This window comes from Myodes glareolus, chromosome 24, assembly GCF_982192425.1.
Source record: "Myodes glareolus chromosome 24, mMyoGla1.1, whole genome shotgun sequence".
NCBI classification, from domain to species: domain Eukaryota; kingdom Metazoa; phylum Chordata; class Mammalia; order Rodentia; family Cricetidae; genus Myodes; species Myodes glareolus.
Window position 1 is genome coordinate 50157356 of NC_142049.1, and position 16024 is coordinate 50173379.

The 16024-nt window shown below is 49.7% G+C and overlaps 1 protein-coding gene across 1 annotated transcript; it reads right to left on the reverse strand.

The window, feature by feature from the left end:
- Window positions 1-881: 881 nt before the first annotated feature.
- Klk4 (kallikrein related peptidase 4) lies at window positions 882-5123 on the reverse strand. The gene is made up of 5 exons (XM_087901351.1): window positions 5063-5123; window positions 2878-3043; window positions 2383-2633; window positions 2161-2297; window positions 882-1351 (listed from the first exon to the last, which is right to left on the reverse strand). Exons 1-5 carry the CDS (start codon window positions 5121-5123, stop codon window positions 1175-1177), a joined length of 792 nt encoding a protein of 263 aa, XP_087757477.1. The 3' UTR covers window positions 882-1174.
- Between the last annotated feature and the right edge of the window lie 10901 nt (window positions 5124-16024).

Here is a 16024-nt window from a genome sequence, read left to right on the forward strand (position 1 = left end):
TGAAACTGTGATAGACAATAGGGAGGGACTTTTGAAGTTGTACGAAATGCATTTTGCATTACATTATGGCTGCAAGTCTATGTGGGCCAGGGAGTGGAATGTTGTGGTTTGAGTAGGAATGACTGCCATAGACTCATGTGTTTGAATGTTTGGCCCACAGGGAGTGGCACATCTAGGGGGTGTGGCCTTGTTGGCACCTGTGTGGCCTTGTCGGAGGAAGTATGTCACTGTAGTAAAGGCTTTAAGGTTTCACATGTTCAGGCTACCCCCAGTGTGGGAGACTCAATTCACATTCTGTTGCCTGTGGATCAAGATGTAGAACTAACTCTCAGCTCCTTCTCCAGGACCATGTCTGCCTGCATGCTGCCAAACTCTCTGTCATGAAGATAGAGGATTAAACCTCTGAAACTGTAGGCCAGCCCCAATTAAATGTTTTCCTTTATAAAAGTTGCCATGCTCGTGGTGTCTCTTCACAGCATTGAAACCCTAATTAAAACATAGGGCTTAGATCCCAGATACCATGTCCAGTGACTTACAACCTTCTCCAACTCCAGGGAATCTGCTACCTTCTTCTGGGCTACACACACACACACACACACACACACACACACACACACACACACACACAAATAAAAATTAAAAAGTAAATCTTAAAATCAAAGGCAAAAACAAAAGCAGACCAATCACAAGAGAGGTTGTAAAACTGGAGCCCCCACTTCTGGAGGAGAGAGGACATCTGTAGAGCTGGTGTCTCTTCACGTCACCCGCAGGCTGCTGCACAACAGCCCAGCGGCTTCCTGGCCTGTGCTCCCATTGCATGGGAAACCAAGACACGAAAAGGACAAACCATGATGGAAAGGGAGGCAGGAACACTTCAAACGGAACTGGGAGGCCTTTTATTTGTGGATCCCTGAGAAGGAGACGAGAGGTGTCTGGGTCGGGGCAAGCCTGACAGAGGCAAGGCTGGGTCAGCACTGGGCTACTAGGGAGCACTGCACTCAGAGAAAAATTCATGTGGGTCCCGTTCCTGAGTCTGAGGGAGGAAGTTGTGTTCTGGATCCCTGAGTCTGAGGGAGGAGATTGTGACCTGGACTCCTGAGTCTGAGGGAGGAGGCTGGGGTCTGAGGGAAGAGGGTTGAGAGCAATCCCGAGTCTCTGCTTCCCTCAGCAGGCTTCATGTGGGCGGTGTGGTCAGTCCATAGTTGGTCTGAATGGTGGTCTGGATCCAGTTAGTGAACTTGCAGAGATTGGTGTAGACACTCGGTATGCCGGGCTGTCCGCATTCTCCTTGCCCCATAGACACGAGCCCTTGCAGGGATCTGTTGCACACAATGGGACCTCCAGAGTCCCCCTGAGAGAGAGAGAGAGAGAGAGAGAGAGAGAGAGAGAGAGAGAGAGAGAGTCCAGGAGAGCATGAGCTGAAGAGCGTCCCCCTCAGCATGGTAGACAGAGACAGGAGGAAGGCAGCCGCAGGCCCTTGCAAGAACCTAGAGCCCCCTGAGCAGGAGCCACGTGCCCACACACTGGCTGCTTCCCCGAGGCTGGCTGTCTCCTCCAGGGCTTCCTTATCTGCCTCTCTGTCTCTGTGTTCTGTAGAAATCTATGTCCTCTTCATTTTTACATTCTCAGACTGGCTATTTTTTTCTAGGTCTATTTTTCTTTCTGTCCTGTAGCACTGGCAACAGAACCCAGTGCCTTTACCAAGGAGCTGTGCACTGAGCCACACGCCACACCACTCCCTGGAGGATTTAGGTAGGTGTTCTGCACCCATCTATATTCCTAGCCATCTTTTTACATTTTATTCTGAGGCACAATCTCACTTAGCTGTCCAGGCGGGTCTTCCTTCTCAGCTCACTGAGTGGCTAAGCTTAGAGGTCTGAACAGCCTTGCCTGTCTTCTGGGTCTCTGTGTTTCTGCCTCCCTCTTCCTCTCTACTCCCCTACCCCCCACCTCCTCTTCCTTTTGAGACAGGGTCTCACTGTCTATGTCTAGCTGGCCTTGAACTCACAGAGTTCACCTGCCTCTGGTTCCCTGCTGGGATTAAAGAAGTGGGCCACCACACCTGGCTCTCTGCATTTCTTGTATCCCATCTCAGTGTCCCTCAGGTGGACCTCCTGCATCTCCCCACCCCCGTCTCCGTTCCAGCCCCTTGTATCTCACATTGCATGTGTCCTTCCGGTCCTGTCCTCCTCCGGCGCAGAACATGCTGAGGTGGTACACAGGGTCATAGAGCTGCCGGCAGGTCTCCTCTGACACGACTGAGAGGTTCACACACTGCAGCAGGCTGGGCAGTCTCCCTGGGACACAGGACGGAGGGTCTCAGCCCCTTTTGACTGGGTGGGAGCCTTCTCAGAGAGGGTGGCCATGTTTCCAGGAGCTCACCGTTCCTTAGTCGACCCCAGCCAGAGACTAGGCAGGTATCCCCAGGGGTGGGGCATTGGGACGCCACACGGATGCGCCTGATGGTGTTAGACTCCATCACTGATTCGTTTAGCTTGATGAGCATGAGGTCGTTGGCATAAGGAGGGTCATTGTAGTTCGGGTGCTGGATGGAGAGGTGGGCCTCTAACATCCGGCTGCCAGGCTCTTGGGAGCCTTCCAGGCTGTGCAGGCCCAGTCCCACGGTGTACGAACTGAGGATCACCCAGCAGGTGAGCTATGCAGTGGCACCTTGTCTCCCATCTCATCCTCCACCCTAAAGCAACAGTGACCTCCCACTTTGCCTTTTCCTTCCCACTAAACTGTTCTGGACCAACTAGGTTGGGCTCCCCTCACATCTGTCAACACTGTGGCTCCTTGAGCGCCCTCTGCTGGCCGAGGCTGATATTGAGACACCCCCCCCCCCCCCCAGCATCCTGCCCCACTACCCCCACTCACTCCTGTATGCAGTGTGCTGCAGACAGCACCCACTGCGGATGCACCAGGACGCCCGAGCAGAAAAATAAATTGTCTTCTGAGAACAGTGCCGCCTGCCAGGGTTGCGAGTGTGGACGGCAGTCCTGGCCTTGTATGATCCGACCGCTGGCACTTGAGGCTAAGGATCCTGGGGATGGAGTTAGAATTGGGAGGTATGGGGTGTGGAGCAGGGGCATTTCATGGCTTTTAGGATGGGGACAGGGTTCAGGGCAGAATTTGTGAGCACGGTCGGGATGAGAGCTCGAGATAAGGGGGTGATGTTTGAGTGAACGGATGTGATCAGAGGTCGCAGTGTTTGTGTGTTGGGGTGTGGATCTTGACTGGGAACAAGCTGTGAATCCTGGGTTAGAGTTCCTTCTGGTAGGGTCTGAATGAAGGCGAGTGGTTACAGTCTCAGGGCGAGGCCATGTCAGGACACCAGTGCAAGAGGTAGGATTAGGGCTCTCAAGGGTAAGCTATCTCGGGATTTTAGGGTCTGGACCATGGCTGGGGACAGGTTCAGGATGCAGCCTCAGGGTTCCTGGGGGTTAAGATTTAGTTCAGGGGCTTGATCAGGGCTTCAGGGGTGGAACCTGGGCTGGGGTCAGAATGAGAAAGCTGGACCAGGTGGGGTGCAGCTGGACCGCGTGCATACACGTGGCTGGGGCTCCCCAGGTCCTGGGAGGAGTCACGGAGAAGGGAAGGAAAGTGCTTTGAAGGTGGGTGGTCAGTCAGAGTGGACTGGACACAGGCAGGGCTCACTGCCACAGGGTGTCAATTAGGAATCAAGGTCCCTGCCTCCTGAGAGGGGCTAGGGTTCACCACATAAACTGGGCAGTTTGGGGAACAATCAGGAGGAGAATCTAGGTGTTACTTCAGAGATGTGGGTATGTCTGGGGACAGGCAGAAGAAGCTGGGCCAGGATTTTTAGGGGAAGAATCTGGGAACAGGAGTATGGCTGAAGCTTTGGGGTTCATAAGAGTCAGAGTCAGAGAGGGGCGAATTACCATGGAGGGGTTAGCAGAGTCAGGGCTGCATGGAAATTTAGGAGACAGAAGGGACTAGTCTCCAGTTACCAAGCAAGTAGTGTCTGGAGTGAGTCAGGGCTCAGAGGGGTGTGGTCAGGGCTCAGAGGGGTGTGGTCAGGGCTCAGAGGGGTGTGGTCAGGACTCAGAAGGGTAGGGTCAGAACTCAGAGGAGTGTGGTCAAGGCTCAGAGGGGTGGGGTCAGGGCTCAAAGGGGTGTGGTCAGGACTCAGAAGGGTGGAATCAGAGCTCAGAGGGGTGGGGTCAGGGCTCAGAGGGGTGGGGTCAGGGCTCAGAGGGGTGTGGTCAGGGCTCAGAGGGGTGTGGTCAGGGCTCAGAGGGGTGGGGTCAGAGCTCAGAGGGGTGGGGTCAGAACTCAGAAGGGTGGAATCAGAGCTCAGAGGGGTGGGGTCAGGTTCCTTGAGAGGAGTGAAGGCCCGAGCCTGAATCAATTGTCAGGAGGGTTGGTCAGCTTGGAGGCTCAAGCTAGTCTTCTGGACCCAGGAACCATTTCTCTCTCACACACAGAGCCATGGCAGGAGTCTTTTAGAACACAAAGCTCCTTCACTCAATGGCCCAGACGAGATGAGACACCCAGGCAGCTACCGCAGGAGCTCTTCAGCTTTGTGGCACGGCTGTGCCTCCCTCCCTTGAGGTTCACCACGGTCACACCCAGCCACAGCCCATTCACCCAGACATCATTATCCCAGAGGGGGCCGGGAACTCAGCTGGTAGAGTGCTCACGTAGCACAAAGCCTTGGGTTTGAATTCCTTGTAAACTGGGCATGGTGGTGCACACCTGTAATCCCAGCACTTGGGAGATGGAGGTAGAAGGATCAGAGGTTCAAGGTTGTTCTTAGCTTTAGCGAATTCAAGGCCAGCCTGGATAGACTATGTAAGACTCATTAAAAATAAAAAAAATGGGCCAAGTATCGATGCCAGCACCCAGGAGACAGAGACAGTCTTATGTGGTCACCCAAAAACACAGTCACTCATTCTCATGACCCACCTCACTCCAGCCCACTGCCACCAGCCACTCCTTACTGCCGCGTGGTAGTCAGAAGCAGTAAGACACTGAGTCACCTGAACGCTGGCTGACACAGTTCCCTCAGGCACACACCAGGACACACACACTCAGATACCTGTGACCCCAAGGATGAGATGCCCCAGGAACCAGCCCCAGGGAGTTCTTGCAGTGACCATCACGCTGGCTCCTGGAAATGAAGACAGTGAATCTGGGGACGACAATCCTCGTCTCTCCGTCTCTCCGTATGTCCCCAGACTCTCTGCTTTGTTTATTGTGTTTTGGAATATAACTGGGCATAGAGAGATATAACTGGGGTAGAGGGAGAATAAAGGGGAGGAGGAGGAAGCATCTAACCATCTAGGAACGGTGAGGGGATGAGAGATGGAGGCATGACACTTCACTTAGGACTTGTGAAAGACCCAGCAGGGAATTCAAGAGGTTTGGGCAGAGGCAGCCTGAGCGTTGTCAGAGATTTGGAGTAGACTGAAGAGATGCTTCTAAGGAGAGAGAGAGAGAGAGAGAGAGAGAGAGAGAGAGAGAGAGAGAGAGAGAAGGAGGTCTTTACCTCTGGACTCGGAGTCTGGAGTCTGCGATTCTGCGGCTGAGCTGAGCTGAGCAGAGCTGCCACCCACAGGGGCCCCCACAGGGCTTATAAACCTCCTCAACTGGGGCTGGCCCTGCCCCCCAGGGGACACATTCTACACGTCAGGTGTGGCAGACTCCAGCTCAAAGCCCGCAGGCTGCCTGATGGAGTCCGGGGCCCAGGAAGGGAGCAGAGCCCAGATGAGTGCCCAGATGAGTGCCCAGATCTCAGCCTCTCTTGCCTTTTCTCCCCACCTTATATTTTTCATTCCTTCCTTCCTCCTCTCATGCCCCCTTTCTTATTCACTAAATAAAATTTCCCCTACATCACTCCCATATTCTTTTTCTTTATGAATTCCTTCCTGTGTGTCCTCCAAAAACTGCCCCATCGTCACATCCAGCCTGCATCTTGTACGTCCTCGGGAACCATATTTGCGACTTGCCTCTTGATCCTCTGTTTCCCCATACATAGGACCAGGGTAACCATCGCTCCATGCCTAGCTTGAGTTCAGATAAGCCTGCAAACAGACCCTCCCTGTGCAGGTGCCCTAGTGCAGAGGCTCCTGGGAACCAGAGGGAGAGAAAGGTTTAGTAAGTGCAATCAAACAGCTGTGAGGCCAGGGACCAGGAGGAATGAAGATGTCTCCTGTCCCAATGAGGGTGGGGAGACAGACAATCAAGACAACCTAGAGGAATCAGACAATAATGCGTGGTAGTGTCTGAGGAGGGGATATTTAAACCAGGAACCAGATGTCTACGAGGAAGAGTGGGGAGCAGGTAGGTGAGCGTTTCAGCGAAACTTTGTTGGTATATATTGGTGGACATTTCTGGGGAAGACATGACAGACAAGGAAGCTTGTAGAAACGATTTAAACGTCAAGGTTTAAAGGCTTGTATGTTAAGCACAGCGGTAGAGAGAGTGACATGAATTTGACTACTTTGTAAAATCACTCTTGGTGAGTAGTGACAGAGGTAGGGGGTAGAAGGGAGGACCATGCTGAGATGGAAAATGCTGAGATTCAAGTGGGAGATGCTGCAGAGTAGTTGTGTTTCAGATTAGAGATGCTGTGGTCCAGAAGGGAGATTCTGAGGTCCAGTGTGAGATGCTGTAGCCTAGATTGGAGTTGCTGTGGTTCAGATTAGAGATGCTGTGGACCAGAAGGAAGATTCTGAGGTTCAGTGTGAGATGCTGTAGCCTAGATTGGAGTTGCTGTGGTTCAGATTAGAGATGTTGTGGTCCAGAAGGGAGATTCTGAGGTTCAGTGTGAGATGCTGTAGCCTAGATTGGAGTTGCTGTGGTTCAGATTAGAGATGCTGTGGTCCAGAAGGGAGATTCTGAGGTCCAGTGTGAGGTGCTGGGGTTAAGGAGGTAGTGCTTGGTACATACTGTGAGGGATGAGGCCAGTACTGAGGACGGGGAGGCTAGCTACAGGAAAGAGTAAGGAGGTGGGTAGTGTTTTCTTTGTCTCTTTTCTCCCTGGGTCAGGTGGAGGTGACCTAGAATTATCTGGGAACAAACTGAGACAGTGGAGGCATTTCTGGTCTCACATGAAGGAGCTGTTTGCACTAAGATGGAAATCCACTTCTAATGGGCAGAATCAGTCCAAGGTGTGGGGTGCAGAGGGGCAGAGACAAGGAGGGGCACATATAAGCCAAGAGGTCTGGGAGAGAGAGAACAAACCACAGAAGGATGTGAAGGTTCAGAGAGATAGAAACTTGGAGATCCGAAGATGGGAAGAAGCAGAAACACATACCCAGAGGGACATACTGCTGAGCCACACCCCAACCCCTCACTGGGGTTTCTAGGTCAGAGCTGTACTGCTGAGCCAGGCCCCCCAGCCCCTCACTGGGGTTTCTAGGTCGGAGTTGTACTGCTGAACCAGGCCCCAGCCCCTCACTGGGGGTTTCTAGGTTGGAGCTGTACTGCTGAGCCACACTCCAGCCCCTCACTGGGGGTTTCTAGGTCAGAGCTGTACTGCTGAGCCACACCCCAGCATTCTGGACAGGGGCTTTACTTTTGAGTCATGTCATATCTCAGTTCCTTTGCTATCTTTCTGTAGCATCCTATTCATCTCTCAGAGCCCAGGGGAACAATTTAGGCACAATTTTTTTTTTTTCGTGTGTTAATTCTCCTAACATCTATTTTCCTCTAGGCTGGGAGTCCTTTGAGGACAGATCCTTGTGTTTTGGTTCTTCTGATGAAGTTCACTATGGAGGGGTTAAATGGATGGGTACAGACGTACAGATAGGAGCAGAGAACACAGAGGTAGACAGGGAGAGGGAAACAGATGGGCAGGGAAAACAGTTTCAAACAGTAGTAACAAGTTACGTCATTTGGTTAACTGCTGGGGAGAACTGCTGGGGAGCACTGCTGGGGAGCACTGCTGGGGAGCATTGCCTCTGACTCCACCTTCAGGGTTAGCACACAATAGGACTGGAAGATTCCTTATCCAGGGTACTTGGGCCAGAAGAAATTGGGATTGTGGATATTCTCTCTCTCTGTCTCTCTGTCTCTGTCTCTGTCTGTCTCTCTCTCTCTCTCTCTCTGTGTGCATGTGTATAGATGTGTTCATGTGTGTGTAGGTGCACACGTGTGCAGGAAAGCGTGTGGATCTAGAGGTCACCCTCAGCCATCACTCCTCAGTGTTACCCCCCCCCTTTTGCTGAGACAGGGTCTCTCCAGGGACCGTAACTCCCTGATTCAGAGAGGCTGAGCCCCAGGGATTCTCCCATTTCTGCCTCCCCAGGGCTGAGATTATAAGAACCACCACACATGGCTTTTTTTGATTTTTAATTTTTCTGGGGATGGAACTCAGGTCCTCATTCCTAGAAGGCAAGCATTGTACCCAGTGTGCCATCTTCTCAATCTGATTCTCAAGTATTTCCTAATACATGAGAAGTCCGTGAGAATGGAGAGATGGCTCAGTTACAATTCCATACAGCCTGGTTCCCGGTACTCACATTAGGTGGCTCACAAGTGCCTGTAACTCCAGTTCCAAGGGGTCTCATGCTCTCTTCTGGCTTTCTTGGGCACTACATGCATGTGCATATCCCCACACACAGACACACACAAACACACTTAAATAAGACAAAAAATTTTAGAAACTATTTATTTATGTATGCATATATGTGCTCATCCATGCTGTTTATATTATGTACTCCAGTGCATACTTTTCAAAGTTAGACAACAACTTGCAGAATTGATTCTCTTCCTCTACCACGTGGGTCAAGGGGATGGAATATAAGCAACTTGACCTACTGAGTCATCTTGGGCCCCTCTTAAACTTTTTGTGAAATGTAGTCACTCTATAACTCAGACTGGCCTTGAATTCCTGAGAATTGTCGTACCCTGGCTTCCTAAGTGCTAAGAGACAGTTTGAGGCGCGACACACAGCGGGTTTGCATACTCTTCCTAGCATGCTTTGTGACATGGAATTCACCAGTTGAAGCTGTTGGTTTTGTGTTCTAAAACCTTAGATTTTGTGGGCGGTGGTGGTGTAAACCTTTAACCCCAGTACTCGGGAGGCAGAGACAGGTGAATCTCTGAGATCAAGGCCAGAGTGGTCTACGGAGTGAGTTCCAGGACTGTTAGATAGAGAAACCCTGTCTCAAAAAACCAAACCAAACCAAACCACCACCACCACCACCACTACCAACAACAACAACAAAACAAACAAACAAAAAACCCAAAAACAAAAACAAAAAACAAAAAACAAAACAAAAAAAAAACCTTTAGATTTTAAAGTGTTTTTAGATTTCCTGACTTGGAGACCCTGAACCTCTGACTCATTTCCCTTTTGGTGACTTTGTGGATTAGAGAGGCCTGTGCACTTCTTTTACAAATAAGGAAACTGAGGCACAGTGAGACAAATAAATACTGAAAGCCAGTGAAAGACTGAGGCTGGGATTTAGATGGACCAGTAGAACAAGATGAGCTGGACAGAACCTGCACAATGAGAAGGTGGCCACAAGGTCAGACGCTGAGAAATTTGGAAGCTAGGGGGTAGCATAATAATAATAATAATAATAATAATAATAATAATAATAATAACAATAAATTCAAAAACAGAAAGGAAGACTACTATTTCTATATCACCTATTCCTTTGCATGTGTTGTTGGAATTGCTTTATAAACATAACCCCTGCAGGCCCAGTACAGAAAGGTCAAACAACCTGCCAAAGTCCACACAGCAACGCGCAGTGAGCTTGAGAGGGAAGTGTGTATTGATCTCTCAGAGAACTGCAGCTGCAGAGTTGGAAAGGTGCCCTGCTCCTGCAGGGACACAGGATATGGGGGAGCCTGCGGCAACCCAGGCTGGACAGTCCTCACCTGACCTGTCTTGCCTTATACACACAGGTGAGGTGCAGCCTGGGCAGGCAAAGACTGGAGGCTCCAGAGTCTGGGGCAGGCTGCCAGACAGAGACCACTCCTAGCAGAACCAGAAAAACAGGTCCTTCAGCAGACAGGTGAGCCGGCTCTCACAGAGGAGACTCTTCCACTCTAGAACCCCAGCCAGGAAGGTCTAGGCAGCATTAGGTGACTGTTTGGGTGAAAGCTTCACCCCAGCCCTGGACATTCATATATCCAAAGAATCTGGAATGTTCAGGAGGAAGCTCTACCCCAAGTCCCCTCTCCCCCATATCTCTCCAAACCCCACTGCACCTCAGAAAGCCTGCCAAATGATGCCCCCTCTCCAAAAGATGCTCAAGACCACTCCCACAGCATATTTAAACTGCTCCCCATAAAACAAACATGTAGTTTTCTGGTCTTCCTTTCCTGACTCCTCTCTGGGAGTCTGAAAGCCATCCGGGAACATTGGTATCTATTAAAACTGGGCTTTTTCTAATTCAGGTTGATTTGGTCTGATTTGGATTATTGCATCGGTGGAAAGATTTATTGGGATGCAGAAACTTTTCAGTGACTTGTTAAATTTTCCCTGCTAACCCTTCAAAAGAACTGTAGGTTGAAGGTGAACTGACTTCCAGGGCAAGGACAGGGACCACCGCTGCTCTACAGTGACTCGAAGCTGTCCTCTCGCTCCATAAAGAGCAGGGTTTTCTGTCCTAAGTATGAACAAAGAATGAGGGAGTCAGTGGGAAATTCCACATGACTTTCAAAGAGAAGCCAGGACCAAGTTGGGGCAATCTCCAGGATCCCCTTAAGAAGTGAAAATGGGGAGACTTTGGAGGAGAGAGCTGGAGCTCTCAGCAGTCTAGGTTCGGGCCTAGAACAGGCCCAGAGAACATAATTGGACCCCAACACTGGGAAGGACCGTGAGTGAATGGGCAAGAAAAGAGGGGCATCAGCAAACATTCCCACAGTCAGCTCAGAGGAGGCTGCTGGTGCGGGCAGTGATGCAACTTGGTGATGGGTCACACATATCACAAGGGGAACTGGGTTCTGTCCCTAGTCGCTCCCCAGAATATTACACTACTGAAAGTGCCCCAGTTTAAAGTCATAGTGAGAGCCTGCTACATCAAAATACCCAGGAAAGAGAGCACTGGGGTGTGGCTCAGTGACAGAGCTCAGCGTGGCCTACGGACGTGTCTCAGGGGTGATTTCCTAGTGTGCACCAGGGAAAGAAAGTCTCAGCTATCCTTGGTGGAGCCACACAGTCTTCACCTGGTCTTCTCCATGAACCGGAGGATCTAGAGCGCTTAGTTCTGTTTTTATCACTGAATCTGGACCCCAGCACTCTGGTTAACACCACTGCCTGCCAATAGTAAGAGGTGGTTCTTGCCTTGGTTTCTACACTCTCCCTGGAAGGGACAGGGACCCTTGCTAGCCCTCCGCATGGGGAGGCTTCCGTATTGCTTGCAGTCTCCTCTGATCTGTGTAACCCCCACTTGGCTCCCTGGGGCCTCACGCTCTGCACATGCCTTTGAGCAGCTTTCTGAAATCAGTGGCCACTTCTCCGGCCTTAGTAGGACACCGCCACGAAAAGGTCAGGAGGTTCTGAGCTGCTCTTGTAAAGATCACACATCAATGAGCAATGTGGCCACACACTCCCATTCATGGCCTTATCTTCAGAGTGCTGAACCCAGGGGCATCTGACAGTTTTATCACATTTTCATTTCCTGTCTGGCCCTTTTGACCCTAGCATACTAGAGATGGAGGGAGGGGTGGAGATAAAGAGAGGTGTGGAGGTAAAGGGATCAGAGGCAAGAAAGTCAAAATTGTCAATAAAAACAGGCAGAGCCATTTTTCTTTCAGGGCTTCTATTGTGTTAAAGATCGGTCATGGCCAAAAGCAACTTGGGGAGAAAAACGTTCATGTCCCCTTGCAGGTCACACTTCATCACTGAGGGAAGCTAGGGCAGGAGCCTGGAGGCAGGAGCTGAAGCAGAGACCATAGAGAAGCAAGTAAGCATCATTCCTCCATGGCTTCCACTGTGTGTGCTGTGCAAGGCCTTTGGAACCCAGATGATCACGAGTCCCAGAGGTTTGTCACTGACTCCATTCTGCTGGACTTTGGTTTTGCTTTGATCTGACGGTGACGGCTCTGGCTCTTCCCTTTTGGAGTAAGAAAGCATGTAACTCTTTTTGACTTGACAGGAGCCCCCAGCATGGCACTATTTCCCTTGAGGCAGATTGATTACATTGGAACACTTCCATATTGGAGGAGACAGCGCTTTGTCTGTCTCCTGGGATAGACAGTTTTTCTGGCTGTGAGTTTGCCTTTCCTGGATGTAAATGCCTCTGCCAAGAGGACCATGCAGGAACTCGCTTACAGAATGCCTTGTCTAACACCTTGGTTCTTCACCCAGCATTGCTTCTGTGGATTCACTTCTCAGCTAAGGAACTACGGCAGTGGGATTATGCCCATGGAATCCACTGGTCTTATTACACCATGCTGAAACAGCTGGACTGATAGAGCCATGGAATGGCCTATCTAATCCGGCTGTTTTGGTTATCAGTCCTTTCTGTCCCTTCGAACTGGCTGCTGCACCTCATTTTGCCCTCTCCCACATGGCCCAGTCCAGCCTGGTCCTGTCTACCCTTACTCTCCGAGCTGTCCCTGGCTCTACTTATGCGCCACCTTTTATCTATAACCAACTTCCTCCTCCACCATAACTAGGAGGAGTTATGTCCTCTCCTTTCCTTTTTATTTCTTTTTCTTATTCATCTGGTGCTGAAATTGCGGGAGTGGCTTCCATGAGTTTCCTCCCTGAGGGGCTCGGCTGCTCTGGACCAGGCTGCTTATCTGACTCTCCTAAGCGATGTACAGATCATTTGCTTCTCTTAGTTTTTTTCGTTGTTGTTGTTGTTATTGTTTGTTTGTTTGTTTACAAGACAGGGGTTCTCTGTGTTGTTTTGGAGCCGGTTCTGGAACTCCCTCTGTAGACCAGACTGGCCTCGAACTCACAGAGATCCGCCTGCCTCTGCCTCCTGAGTGCTGGGATTAAAGGTGTGCCCCACTGCCACCCAGCTGCTTCTGTTGGTTTTTGCCACCTACCAAATTCGATTTTAGAGTCCCCCTCTTCAGTCCCTCTCCCCACCACCTTATCCAGTCATCCGTCTCTCCTCCCTGCTATGCCCTCTGGGCCCCACCGCAAGGGCTGTTCCCCTCACGGAGACGCTAGCGTCTCTGTCCCTGCTCTAACCGTTTACTGGGTAAGCGTCTCTATGGAGCTCCGCAAGAGTCACACCCGTGTGCTAGGAAGCTTCTTCTCGTCCTATTGGGCCCCCATCACACGGAAAGGGTGGCCTCTCCTCTGTGATTTGAGACATTTCTCTCTGTCAAATCTCTCAGTCCGCTTGGGGGAAGACCCTGATGGAAGTTCCTGTTAGCGGGAGTCTTATGTCTGCTTCCTCGCGGCTCCCCTCAGCTCTTTCTCACCTTCTCCTCGGAGCTGCCTACTGAGTCCACAGCTTCTTGACGCGCTCCAGGGTCTGTGACCCTTTCCTTGCCCCTTCGGAGTTTCCTCTCTATCTCTCCTTGTGCTCCCCTGGCCTAGATGCGTCAAGTTTCCTAGCCTGTCCCTAGGAACTGCCTGAGTCCCACGGCTTCTCTATGCCCTCTCGGCTTCTGCAATGTGGAACCCTCCCTTGGGTGGCATCCTGCTGGTCCCCCCTTGTCTGTTAGGGCTACACTGCTTTCTGACTCTTAGTTGCCTAACCCTCCCTATCTGGAGTTCATTTCGCCGTCTTTCCTCCTTTGCTCCTCAGACCCAATTCCTTTCTGGAACCCCGAGGTTTTCTTAAAGGCTGAGATGGCTTGGCCTCAGCGCAGCTAGGTGGCCAGAGATGGCACACTCGTCCACATTCCTGCTGACTGCAACAACTTCTGCCGCTGAATAATGGTCCCAAATTCTTTTATCTCAGAGGTTTTACAACTTTCCACTCTTAAATATCTTATTTCTATGATTTCTCTATGCTTTGCTCTCGAGATATGTTTTAAGACTATTGAGCAAACAGTCTTTATCTTGAGATTGGTGAGTTCATTGGGCATGGTTGAAGAATCTGTAAAATCTGTAACAACATTTGGCTTTAATCTTATAACAAAAGGCTTATAATTAAAACCTGTATATGAAAATTTAAATTTGCTACAACATCCCATATATGGAATTCAACTGTTATCTATAATATACTGTATATGTAACTTAGATTCAACTCTTGTTTAGGAAAACAGATGTTTTAAATAGCAACCAGGTTGCTCTCCTCCTCTTAGCTGATGACCTAAGCAGTCACATGACTGGCAGCCATATTTCCTAAGGTTAAAGGTCCAGGCCTATGACGTCATCTAAAGATGACCACGTGAGGCTCAGCAGCTGCTATAAAACTTCTCAGCCCCTCTTGGGCTGTCGTTATTACTCTACCTCCTTTCCGAGAAAGAAACAAAAACAGGTTTTCAAAATGTTTGAAACTGGTATGGATTTTTGTATGATGATAAAAATTTAAGGTTTTATTTACTATAACACACTGTATATGTGACTCAACTCTGGTTTAGAATATACTGTAAATGATCATAAAATTTAAGGTTTAAAGATCTGTTTAGATTAACAAAAGCTGATTTAAGATCTATGACTTTGCTAACTGCTCAACATCAGGCTGCTAGAAACTTTAAATAAGTAACAATGTATCTTTGCTAAATAAGGTATATTTGACAACCAAGGTTTATAAATTCCCACGATCTACTCAGGTTCACAGTAATCTTCATTTAGCTTCGTTGTCCTTGCTCACTTTGTTTTAGCTGCTTGGATGAACCACGCCAGGCAAACCCCTGCAATGTTCCGCAGTGGTGCACTGTGAAAGGACCGCCGAGGTTGTCGGTGTCTGTGACTGAAGAGTTGTATTTCTAAGACTGCTGTGTGTTCACGGCTAAGCCCAACGGGGATGGAATATAAGGTCCTAGTCTTATTGTAAACTGTCAAGGATAATTTAAAAAGTACAGTTAATAGTCACCTTATAAATGATCACATTGTTTAATGTGTTCAGAATTGTACTTGTAATGTAATGAGTTACAGGAACAGATTGATTTAGCCTCCTGTATAAGTTTCACAGTAAATCCGAAAGCAAGTAACTAGATTAGGTATGTTTAATGGATAGACAGTCCACAAACTCTTAAAAGATCTGCTGAATGCGGCATTTAAAATGTTTAATAAGAAAGGCTTTTCATGACAGACATGCCAGATCCTGGCAGCCCCCTAATCTCCTCCAAAGAAGACATGGGCTCAGAACATCCTCTACCTGGAGCTTGCTTTAAATATGGCAAAGCTGGCCGCTGGGTGAAAAAACTGCCCTTCACCTCAACTGATGCCAGGACCCTGTCCAGACTGTGGACAATGGCAGGACACTGGGGAGTTCATTACCCCACTTTGCCTAGAAAAGGGAGGCCAGTTCCCCCCAAGGTCCCACTCACAGGAACGTCTGTCGGATCTTCTGGCCGGGCAGCTGAAGACCCATGCTGCCCTGGGACCTCTGCCCCCAACGACCACAGAGGAACCTATGACCATTGTCCAGGCTGCCGGTAAGTCCCTGTCATTTTTAATAGATTTGGGAACTGCTTGGCTTGTGCTTCGTGTTTACTCAGGTGAAGTTTATCCTCCTTGGCTCTCTGATGGCATCAACAACTGGGCTGGTGACAGCTCTGTCGGTTTCACAGCAGCAACTAAGGCTTCAACTGCCTTCTCTGCTCTCTTCATGTGTAAAAATCAGGCCTCAGGCTCCACTTTTCTAGAGGTACTACTAGGTCTAGACACAGCTTACCTTGCTGTCTGACTGCAGAAGAGAGAAACTCACACAACAGATTCCAATGTCACTTTTTACTATTCCTTTATTCCTTTAAATAAAGTCACCTTACGATGGCTGGAATCAACCACCTGTGTCTCCTGGTGAACGATGGGGTAGAAAGCAGGTGTAAAGGTTATGTAAGGCCTGAGGATACAGAGCTGAGGTCGTGAGGATCTGAGAAAGTGTTCTGGGGTCTAAGGAGGTGTTGGAAGGTGTAGATGCAGTTACAAAGGTCTGAGGATGAGCGAGCTGAAGGTGTGGTA